Source organism: Alligator sinensis, unplaced genomic scaffold (assembly GCF_000455745.1).
Source record: "Alligator sinensis unplaced genomic scaffold, ASM45574v1 scaffold1438_1, whole genome shotgun sequence".
NCBI classification, from domain to species: Eukaryota; Metazoa; Chordata; order Crocodylia; family Alligatoridae; genus Alligator; species Alligator sinensis.
The window spans coordinates 730,808-742,444 of NW_005842773.1; the positions used below are offsets into that span (position 1 = coordinate 730,808).

At 41.4% G+C, this 11,637-nt stretch overlaps 1 protein-coding gene and 1 pseudogene across 1 annotated transcript; one reads left to right on the forward strand and one right to left on the reverse strand.

The window, feature by feature from the left end:
• Positions 1-20: 20 nt before the first annotated feature.
• On the reverse strand, positions 21-1,957 carry LOC106722852 (annotated as a pseudogene).
• Positions 1,958-7,004: 5,047 nt separating this feature from the next.
• Positions 7,005-10,114, forward strand: SAT1 (spermidine/spermine N1-acetyltransferase 1). The gene is made up of 6 exons (XM_006034825.3): positions 7,005-7,364; positions 7,688-7,739; positions 7,825-7,908; positions 9,222-9,323; positions 9,429-9,469; positions 9,877-10,114. Exons 1-6 carry the CDS (start codon positions 7,299-7,301, stop codon positions 10,045-10,047), a joined length of 516 nt encoding a protein of 171 aa, XP_006034887.1. The 5' UTR covers positions 7,005-7,298; the 3' UTR covers positions 10,048-10,114.
• The last annotated feature ends 1,523 nt before the right edge of the window (positions 10,115-11,637 follow it).

Here is an 11,637-nt window from a genome sequence, read left to right on the forward strand (position 1 = left end):
CCACACTAGACTTACCACCTGATGGCAGCTGTATTGGATATCAGATCGGTATCAGCCCTCAAAAGTCTCTATCAGTATTTGTAACTTAAAACCTTCATCATTAAAATAATAAATATCTTAAAACTAAAATCTTTAAAAATAAAAAAGTCAATTAAAAATATCCAAAATATCCAAAAATAAGCCAAAAGTAATTTCAATGGGACACTTGGGCCTGGTGGGTCTTGCACATCTCATCTATCCTTGGAGCAATATCAGAAAGAAACTCATCTTGTCCTTCATGTCCAATTTTGCTCTGCATTTTGTTTTAATAGCAGCCAGTGCAGAAAATCCTGACTAGCATAAATATGTATGGTGCAAATGGCAGCACAACTTTCACTGCTTTCCCAGTAAGTTCTGGATATTCAGTTTCAATTTCCAACCAAAAACTTGAGATGTTTTGTTCACAACCCTGATACTTCTGACGTAGAAAGCTGTCTTTGCTCAGTTCAATCAGTTTGTCTTCTTCATGAACATTCAGACTGTGAAGCATTTCTTTGTTGGTATCACTTGAAAATGGATCCCTGATCCAGTTCCGGTTGATTTGTAGTGACTTTTCCATTTCACCAAAATACCTGTTAAACTGAGCAACAAGCCCTCTTAGATGGCTACAGATTACCTCTGAAATGTCAGTGGCTTCCGATGCTCCATCATTTAAGTCTGTTAGGCAGAGGAACACTGTCGTTATTCCCATTTCCACTCGTTCATTCCACCGTTGTGCTTTTGCTGTGAATCCTTTGATTTTCTCAAAGAGATCTGTTACATTAGTGTTTGGTTCCTGCATGCTTCTGTTGAGCCTGTTTAGTTCATCAAATAAGTCTGCCAAGTAAGCTAGCTTAGCATTCCATTTGGGGTCTTTGAAATAATCAACAAATGAAGAATTCTGCTCCGACAAAAATAGAGTCAACTCCACTCGCAGATCAAACACTCTCCTCAATACAGATCCATGGGAAAGCCAGCAAACTTCAGAATGTATAAGAAGGCTGTGGTATTCAGCACCCATTTCATTATACAGAGCAGCAAAAACTCACAAGTTCAGAGGTCTGGCTTTAATGAAATTCATGATTTTTACAACAGTGAGTGAAACATCATTCAGGTCAGGGCCCAGTTTTTTCAATGCTAGTGCTTCTCTGTGCAAGATACAGTGAGTTGAAACAACTTTTGGTGCTACCTGTTGTATTCTCACTATCAGACCACTTCTACTGCCAGTTATAGCCCTTGCAACATCTATGCAAATACCGACACAGCTGTCCCATGAAAGGTCATTTGTACTTATGTACTGATTAAGGACTTAAAAAAAAATATCCTCTCCTGTTGTTCATGTTGGCAGTTCAAGACAACAACAAAAAGCCTTCAACCAACTTCCTTTCCCATATATAGCAAACAAATAGTAACAGCTCAGTCTGATTTCCTATGTCTGTAGATTCATCAACCTGAAGAGCATATGCAGAGACTGTTTTCAATCTCTCAAGCAGTTGCACCTCCACATCCTCTGCCATTTCTCTAATTCTTCGAGAAACAGTATTGTCCAAAACAGGCATCTTTTTTTAACTTTATCCGCTTGCTTGTTGCCTAACAGTACTTTACAAATATTCACTACTGCAGGTATAATCAAAGATTCTCCAATTGTATGTGCTTTATTGCATTTTGCAATTCTGAGAGATATCAGATATATGAGGCCTTCAGAGCACTTTCACTGTCTTTAATGCTATGAGTAAACACCTCCTTCTGACGTTTGAGACTTTCAAGCTGCCGTTCAAAGGATTCAATCCATTTTCCAACCAAGCTGGTGTGCTTTGTTTCCAAGTGTCTTTTTAATAAAGATGGCTTCATACACTCATTGGAGTTCCTCCAAACAAATAACATTTTGGTTTGGATTTATCTTTGGGACTCGCACATGTAAAACTGAACTCCAAATAGATATTGCTGAATAAATAAATACAATAAAGTTAATAATTTTAAAACAGTAATTTTTTTCAGTCATTCTGCATACCCTCTATGACCTCTTTAAATACCCCCTAGGGGTAAGCGTACCCCCAGTTGACAACCACTGATGTAGTTCAAAGAATGTCCTGTATACTAATCTTAAAAGATTTGAGAAGAGACACACCTTATATTCAAATGCTATAAAACCATAAGACACTGCTGTTTATTTACCTTCACAGCAGTTCAGGAAAGGACATGGAACTTAAAAACACCACCTGTTTTTCTCCCCCTTTTATCAGTGATATTTGCAAAACCCTGTTTCTATCGCATGGGATTTCATTTGGAGGTCCCCGAGATCTTCCATAGGAAAGATGAAAGAACGAACTTTCTGTAACTAACTCCTACAGCTGAGCCTCCCACCCTGCCCACAAGATAGAGCCCATCTCTCCCTTCCCAAACTTAGAGAAAATTCAGAAATGTGCATGCAGGTCAGGACAGAGAATCCCAGCAAACAAAACCATGTGATCCCTTGAACTCTCTAAATCAAATTAATTCTGGACCATCAATATGAATGAGTCTTTGGGCCTTTCCAGTATATTTCCTTATACCTCATAAAGGAATAATGTCATTATCTCTGGAGAAAGGACATGGGGAGAAAACTTGCCTTACACGTGTTATTATTAAGTTTGTTTTTAGTGCTTGCCATTAATAAGGAACAAGTGGTTCTTTCTTTAATATGGACAGCAGTGAAATTTTATGCAGAATATTTATGATCCAACAGAGGAAAGCAGAGACCAGATTTCTAAGCATTCCAAGCTAAGCAGACCATGTGATAGGGAGAGGGGGTTACATGCAAGGTGGCTGCATCAGTTCTAGGAAGTAGAAACTGCACAAGTTACAAAACTGCTGCCATAATGTGATTTCCCAATTATGAGATACTCTATAAAACATGCCAAAAGATAAATAATAAGACTAGCTTACATAACTGGAAAATGTGCCATTAGTCTGTTACAATTTGAAGATAACTGTTTTCACAAGTGAAGAACAACAACTTTATAGATATTGTGTCTGGGCAGCAAAAACAGTCAGGTAAGGAAAATGCAGCTCTTGAACAATTAAGAAGGGAGTATAGTACACTTGGGAAAAAAATACTTTGACAGATATAGTTCAATGTCATTTTATGTTTCTTTTCTAGAACAAATATATGGAGGCATGAAGAGTGCTGCTAATATGAAAGGGATGCCTTCCACAAATGAGGGTTAAAGAGGTGGATCTTTTTTATCTAAAACTTTGCATTAAAATAAGAAAAGAAATGAAAACATGCAATCCTGGAAGATGGTAATCAGATTTTAAAATTCAAAGATACAGCCAAATGTTAAGTCCCCATGATTCCACATATCACTACAGCTCTGTTGGTATAACAACAGTCACTCTATACCTTCCTCATGAGCTGGTGGGAAGACTTTCATCCCTGCAAACTCTACGTATCCCTAGCATAAATTCTGCTCATTCTGGTCTTGTATATTTGAGCACCAGCCCTAAGTTTGAAGACAAGAAGACAAGCCCCACATAAACCACTGCAGGATGGACAAGGTGATTCACAGGAGGAACTAGGAAGGAACAAAGTCAAGAGATCTCCTTTTAGTTAGGACAGTTAGTTAGATGGTTCAGACATGGCCCTCAAAGACATAATGGCAGAAGTTAATTACTGCGATACGCAGTAGCAATTTGAAGAAGTTAATCATTCAGCATAGGACTACTATGAAGAGTCAGTCCTGACCCTTCAAAATAGCTGCAACAGGAAGGAATGAACAAAAGTTTTAACATTTACGAACATAAATAGGATCCAGATTGAGACTTAGTGTATGCAAGTCAGTGAAGCTACATCTACTTGCAACACATCTGATTTTAACCCAGGAGATATCACTAATCTTTGCATTTACATCAGGCTCTTCACCACAGTATCCAAGCGCTTTTGGTTGGTAAAAACATTTTCTGCAATACGGGTGTACTTGGTAGCCGTGTTGGTCTGAGACAAAAAGACATACAAAAAACTAGAACTCTTGGTTCCAAAATGATACTCTCATAGTATGGTCTAATAAAAGGTATCTTTGTGAGCTATGTTGAGTAGCTCTTTGATGTGTTGATCAGGTAGAATTCCTTCCCTGGAGGGGCCTCCCTGCCTGCCATCTGACATAAAAAACTTCTTTGTTGTTCTGCAATGAAGTTTAAAATCCAAAATCGACTAAAATTCGGCATCTTCCATGTTTCAGGGGTGTACTCCTCCAGGGAAGGAATTTTACCTGATCAACACATCAAAGAGCTACTCAACACAGTTCACAAAGACATGCACATGGACCCTGAGGGACAGACTTCCATCTTCAGCTCCCTCTGTGTAAAAATGAAGTTTATTTCCTACTTATGGGGACTTTTTACCATCTTGTACCATCTACACTTTTTCCAAAGCCTGACGAAGGGACTTTGATCCCAAAAGCTTGCAGAAAACGACACTTTTCTTGCCATTTTCCAGTTGGTCTAATAAAAGGTATCATTTTGGAACCAAGAGTTCTAGATTTTTGTGCGTCTTTTCTGTAATAAGATTTTCACTAGAAAAGTCCCTTGTTTTGGCAAAAATCAGATCTAAGTCCTGAACCCAAAAAAAAAAGATGCATTACATCTGAAACTTTTTATACTTCACTATGCACATGTAACACAACACCCCATATAAGCAGTAGTAACAGAGAGCTTGATCTTACAAGGGGTTGGGCATTATGTCCTTCATTTAGCAATTACTAAATCCTGTGGTTAACTTCAAGCAGGTGAATAGTGCTGTTGAAGCCTTAACCTTTATAACCCCTTGTCTTGGGAAACACAAACAATTAAAATAAACACAGAGACTGCTGCTAATTCTTAAAACTATTTTGAGAGGTTAATTCAAATTATTCTGTGTTTAGAGCTGGCTGACTGCCTACTCATCAATAAGATGACTTCTGTGATCCAGAGGGAAGGTTAACTGGAGGTCAAGGGAAAATGCATGCCCTATTTGCCATTAGTTTCGCTTCCAAGGTTTTTGCAATTCTGATGCTAAAAAGCTCTGTTCCTTTTGCTGGATGATAAAATGAATTCCATCAGTTCCACAGATCTCACATTTAAAAGATCAGTTGATAATGTGGGTAACATGCCTAACAATGAGGATTACACAGGAATCATTCAAGCAGCGTCTTTGTTGGATTTTTATGTTAGTAAACTATCTACACCTTGACCATTCTCAATTTAATACAGGCTTCTCACCACTAAGGCATGCTATCATCTCCACAACAAATAGCCGAAGCCTAGGCTCCTTCTGCCCAATTTATAGGGAAAAATGAGACTGTTTGAAACCTCTGCTGAACTCAGCAGTTATCAATTAACTGATTGCACTAGCAAGTCAATTAGCATCATAAAACATTAATTACTGTTATATGGAGGCTTTGAGGTGTGACTATTTGAGTTACCTGGGGAAAAAAAAAATTTTAAATAAAAAAAAAAAATTCGAGAACTCTTGGTTCAGACATTATACCTTTTATTAGACCAACTAATAATTTATCTAGCATCTTTCTTTTAGTTTTTCTCTCATCTGCATACTGTATCCTGCAGTGGCCCACAAAATGCTTTCTGATTTTTCAATATTTTTTCCCTCCAGCATACATATGAAAACAAACCCAAATGAGCCATGTTTGCTGGGATAATGCAGTCTCACCACATTTTGGTGCAACTGGAGAAGTGGGTGCAAAGCTAAATTCTCTTAAAATGCTGAAGCTAGGGTGGGGGAGAAGTCTAATCAGATTTTAGTTTCTGAAGTCATGAGACTGAGAAAAAAGAAACTAGGTACTTCTCTACATTACCCAATTTCAGTTTCCTGACAGTGTGGTTTCCTGTATGACAAATGAAAAGAAAAAAAAGAAGGCTGAGGGCTTGTGAACACTGAAGTTGTTTTTGTATTGTGTTCCTCACGCACAGGATTTCTGGAACGTCAAAGTTTTCATGAATATAATTCTTTAAACAACACCTCACAATCCCCCAGGTCTTACTAGAAATACCTGTGGCACTTGATTAGAGAGTGCAGCCGGCTGGGATCTTCCCACAGAACTTCTCCTTCCCACCACCAGCACCAAAGCATTTGCCTAGGCCCTGCGGCAGAAACAATGGGTACGCAGGGCTTTTTAAGGGTTGTTGGTTGTAGCCAGGTTGGTCTAAAGACACAGGCAGGCAAGGTTCTTTGGGCAGAGGTGATACCTTTTATTAGACCAACTGAAAATTGGACAAATTGTTCTTTGCAAGCTGTCAGGCACAAACACCCTTCTTCAGCCATAGAGAGTCTGCTGGACTTTCCCTATGCCTGAAGACAACCAGCAGCTTCTCTTTAGGCCTGAAGGGCATTTGTGCCCAAAAGCTTACAAAGAACAAAGTTTTCCAATTATTTAGTTGATCTAATAAAAAAAATATCACACATACCCAAAGAACCAGAGCACCGGTGGGAGGAGAGGCAGAGATTTTTCTTTTGCAAACCATCACGGGTACATCACTCCCACGCTACCACCCCGCATGAGGGACATGTTGTGCAACTGCAAGACAAGCACTGCTTTACGCCAGCCGCAGCGGCTCTGGCAGCGCTGAGGTCAGGCCCCTTCAGCCTGGCTGGAAAAACAGTACAAGGGCTTGTGCTTTGGGAGCCAGAGGAGCGCAGCCAAGCCAAGCAAGGACCAGAGGAGCGTGCTGGTAGCTTTCAATTAGTCAAGGTGGTGGAGCTGGTTTACTGTGGTGGAGGATGCCTGGCACGCAGAGGGGTACAACCCCTACCCTAAGGAAGGGCACACAACCAGAGTACACACTTCCTGCTCCGGAGACAGCAGCAGGCGGGCCACAACAAGGCTTCCCCCTTTATGAAGGGGGGCGGGGCGATGCATGGGAGCGAGGCGCCCGCACCCCACTAAGGGGAGGCGGCGCCCCTGTCTCCAACGGCGAGTCACGAGACACCGGCTGTTACTAGCAGAGTGAGGTAACCCGGCGGCGGGCGCGCGGCGGTTGGCTGAGAACGCTGGTGCGGGCGCACTCATTGGCTGGGGAGGCGGAGCCTCCTAAGCTATAAATAGGGGCCGGCGCGGCTCCTTCGGGCTAAACGCCGCTTCGCTACCGTTCCAGTTGGGTGCTTTAGGACTTGCTGTTCACCGCCACATCGGGTCATGCTCGGAGCCTGACTAGGCGCCCGGGACACGAATGAAGAAGCAGCTGCTCCTCCTGTTCACTCACCGGGGACTTGTCAGCCGAGGGGGCCGCAGGGGAAAACGCCGCCGAAAATGGCCTCGTTCCATATCCGTGCCGCGCGCGCGGAGGACTGTTCTGACCTGCTGCGCCTTATCAAGGTGCGGGCGGAGGGGTGGGGTCTCGTGCGTGCGCAGTGGGAGCTGGGCATCTCCCCCTCCCCCGCCCTTTTTGCCGAGAGGGGGAAGTCCATTCGGAGGAGGAGGGAGGCTTGCGCATGCGCGAGTAAGGGGGGGGGGGAACACTTCTGCGGTGTTCTTGCCTGGGAGTCGAACGCGCCTGCGCACTAGCGTGGGCAGAAGCCAACGCTTACATAACAGGCAAGGGAATATTGGGGCCTCGGTCTGCACGTGTAAGGAAAGGGGTGGGGCTTGCGCATGCGCACAGCCTTGCAAGTGTTGACCGCTTCTCTGGTCCCTTCTAGGAACTAGCCAAGTATGAGGACATGGAGGACCAAGTCATACTGACTGAGAAAGGTAAGGTGCTCATTGGCATGGTCAGCTGCTCCCCTCGGTTGCCATTCCTTGTTGGTGCCTGGCTCTAATGTCTGCCCCCTTGCAGATCTGCTGGAGGACGGCTTCGGGGAGCACCCGTTCTACCACTGCCTAGTGGCGGAAGTGCCCAAGGAAGTGTGGACACCAGAAGGTGAGACTTGCTGCTGCTCCTGGTCTTAACATGAGAAATGCACAGGCCGCACGCAGCCTGAGGTAATGCCGCTGATTGTACGTAAGGCCTCCGCTGTTAAAATGCGGTAAGAGGAAAAGGTTTAAGTGTTGAGATGCAACTGTGCAGATTGCAGTAGCTTTCTAAGTAATCTGCCAGCCTGAAGAGCATGGGAGACCAGGTATAATAAATATAATGTGCTTTAATTCCATTTCATTAAATGGTTTTCTTGTTTGACCCTAATTTACCTCTTATGTAATTCTGTTGAATCACATTTTTTCTTTAATTTGTCCCCAATCTTCAGGTTACAGTCTCTAGCTTCGCCATGTACATGGCCCTTCCGTGTACATGGATGGGCGGGGAGGTAACTAAAAGATCCGTTACACAATAAAGTAGATGATCATGATATGAGGTAAGGTCTACAGGGACAAGTACTATTCCCAAACCTTTACCAAAAAAACACGGTAGATCAGAAATCCTGTATGCACTGTCTTCCTATGAGCATGTGCGAAGCACTATGGTAAAAATGCGATTTCAATTTTTCAAGTTTTAGGATTGAATGGAATGATGTGGGAAGAGTTGGCTCCTCTTCCAGGCTGAGCTATGGAATTGTTGTTGGTCAAAGTAGATAATAGCTTCCTGTTGCTGAGGGTAGAGAGAGACTGATGCTATCAGTGGGAGCACAGAGGAAGCAGTGTTGGAGATGCCATTACAGCAGCTAATGGCTGAGAGAGAGCACTCCTGGCTTCCCACAGAGCAATTTTTGAGAAATTGGAAGATGAAGTAGTGCTTTTTAGATTACATTCATTATTAGTTTTATGCTCAGATTCTAAGGAAGCAAAGTTGAGCTCACTGTCACCAGATTCTGAACTGCCGTGTCAATCTTAGTCTGATTTGTATTCCAAAGTGGACATACTGATAAATCATTAGGGTATGTATGTATCTGTACCAGAAAACCTTGGTTGTTTGGTGCTTATTTTTAATTGTAACACTGGCTTTGAAGATGCAGGGTATCAGAAGGATAAGTTCTCATTTTCTAAGGCTGATTCAGGTTGCAGGAATTTGTCTTAACTGTAACTTATTGCGCTTATTGTAAACTTCTATTCCTAAACCCAGCCTATGATAGTTGCAAATTTAATAGTTGCATGTTACAGAAATGGCCTAGGCATTAAGACATGCATGTGAGACTAATTTCTTTCTTTTCTCTTTTTTTTTTTTTTTTTTTTTTTTTTTTTTTTTTTTGAAGGCAACAAAATTTTAAGTTTTTACTAAAGTAATAAAACTTTTTGTTTCAGAACATTGTGTTGTGGGTTTTGCCATGTATTACTTCACTTATGACCCATGGATTGGAAAACTGCTGTATCTTGAAGACTTCTATGTGATGTCTGACTACAGAGGTATGTTCTAATCTATAGTAGTAGATTGGAAAATTTATATTTTTTTAAATGGTGTGTTTAAGAAGTACACTACTGGAATAGTTTGGGGGTTTTTTTGCTTTTTAGGGCTTGGCATTGGTTCAGAAATTTTGAAGAAGCTGAGTCAGGTATGTTGTGGCTTTTTCATTCTTCCATTAGACTCTTTTTTTTTTTTTTTTTTAAGCACCAAACAAGTAATATGTAATCAGTGCTGATTATTGGTTGTACAAACTACTGCCTTCAAACACTACTTGGAAATAAGGGATTTAGTGGCATTAGTGAAAGAAAAATACATCCTATAAACTGTTTCTACTAATCCTAATTCTGACAAGCACAATAGAAAGCAGACAAATCCCAGAGGATAGGGTAAAGGAAACCAGCCACACTTAACACTGCAGCCACTGTTTAGTGGCATCCATTTCAGCTCTGATTCAAGCTGCAATTTATTAGCCTATTAGTGGAAGGATAGCCAAGTTCATGTATACAGCAAATGAGATTGGTCTGTCTTTTAGTCTACTCCGTAATATTTCCATAGGTTGCTGTTAAAAGTCGCTGCAGCAGTATGCACTTCCTGGTGGCAGAATGGAATGAACCTTCCATCAGGTTCTATAAGAGAAGGGGTGCCTCAGATCTGTCGACTGAGGAAGGGTGGAGACTCTTCAGAATTGACAAAGAATACTTGTTGAAAATGGCAACTGAAGAGTGAAATTGTTCCAGCACATGACAAATCCTATCTGCGAATTATACTTTGAATAAATTCTTGCCTTATTCTTGCTTTGTGTACAGTCTGTAGTGAAATAAATAGCACAGATGTTCAAGAGCTTTACCAGTGCTGAGAGTAGTGAGATAATAGCTACTGTACCCCAGAATTGACACAGCTGTGAAGTCCAGTTTTTTTGCTTGTATACATCTTTCACTAGTGTGGGCTTGTGATCTTTAAATATATATTGAATAAAACTTCATTCTTGTAAGTGTAATGCAAATGTGTACAATGTACACACGGGTAGGGTTTGTTTCAGCTTCATTTTATAAGAATATAGTATTTTTATGTTCATTTTGTGTGTGTAAAAATAAAGTAGTTTTCTTCACTATGCTTGGCTGGTGTTACAAGAGGTTTTTAATCAGAATTCAAAAGTAGATCTTCAAAACAGAAATGCAAAACTCTGGAAGTCCAAGAGTTCTGCATTTCTTTTTGTCTCAGGCCAACACGGGTACCAAATACATCCCTGATCCTCAAAACATCCATCTATCTAAATCAGGTGGGCCATATGCAGCCCACCATGCCATTCTATCTGGCCCGTAAGGCTCCTAAAAAGTTTAGAAAATTAATATTTATCTGCGCCTGGCTGCCTGTCATGCGTCCCTCAATGGCTTGCCAAAACTCAGTAAGTGACCCTCTGCCTGAAATAATTGCCCACCCCGATCAAAATCCTACCTACCCCAAAAAGGACCAACTCTCCAGTCTCTGTTTCTATGCTATCAGACCTTCAGACCTTGTACCAAATCCCTACTGCTTAGGAGGATCTACAATTCAGGTGTTCCACTTACCTTAGGTGCAAGACCAAATGTGATAGAGAAGCTGAGAATGTATCTAACAGCTTGTAAATTGGGGATAGAGGAACACAGGTGGTGCATTCCTCTATCCCTCAACAACGGGTATCTATGAGAGACCGGAGTTCACTTAATTTTGCCTGAAAAGTATCAGCTCTAATCCCTGTTATTGTTGGGGGGAAGCTCTCAACATTTCATGATTAACCTCTTCATTTTGCACAAAAAAAAATTGGTGTGGGGGATTGAATGCGACACTCAGGCCTAGTAATTTAATCACTTGTGAGGAAGACTTGAAATTGTAATGTACATTGGTTTAACTAAAATCTATTTCTACATGGCAGCCAACCTCTGGATGCAAATCAGAAGTCAGATTTCCAGTAGATTCCTTATGAACAAACCTTAACCCTAGTTGGTGTTAAAGTGTGTACAGATGAATTTGGGACTAGATCTACAGAAAGACTGAAGTGCAGAAGACCAACAGCGTGATTCTCAAAACATCTCTCAGTTGCTGCTTAACTATAGCGTCCAAAATTCTGTTTCTGGATGTAACCAGAAGTACATTAGCCTGAGTAGTGGTCAGCAGCTAGGTGATTAGATGACACCTATGCTCTGTCAGGATCTGCAAACAAAGGACTCTTTCACCTTTATACTTACTGGGTGATGTCGGGTGAGCACTCCAAGACTATTAAACAGATCAAGTTTCATTTAAAAACAGCTCCAGGAGGAGATTGCCCCACCCCTTAAT

Bases quoted from the DNA above. Each gene is read 5' to 3' on its own strand.
- SAT1 (XM_006034825.3), top strand. From the start codon at position 7,299: ATGGCCTCGTTCCATATCCGTGCCGCGCGCGCGGAGGACTGTTCTGAC. The intron at 7,740-7,824 runs GTAAGGTGCTCA...GCCCCCTTGCAG, and splicing joins AGTCATACTGACTGAGAAAG to ATCTGCTGGAGGACGGCTTC. The intron at 7,909-9,221 runs GTGAGACTTGCT...TTTTTGTTTCAG, and splicing joins GGAAGTGTGGACACCAGAAG to AACATTGTGTTGTGGGTTTT.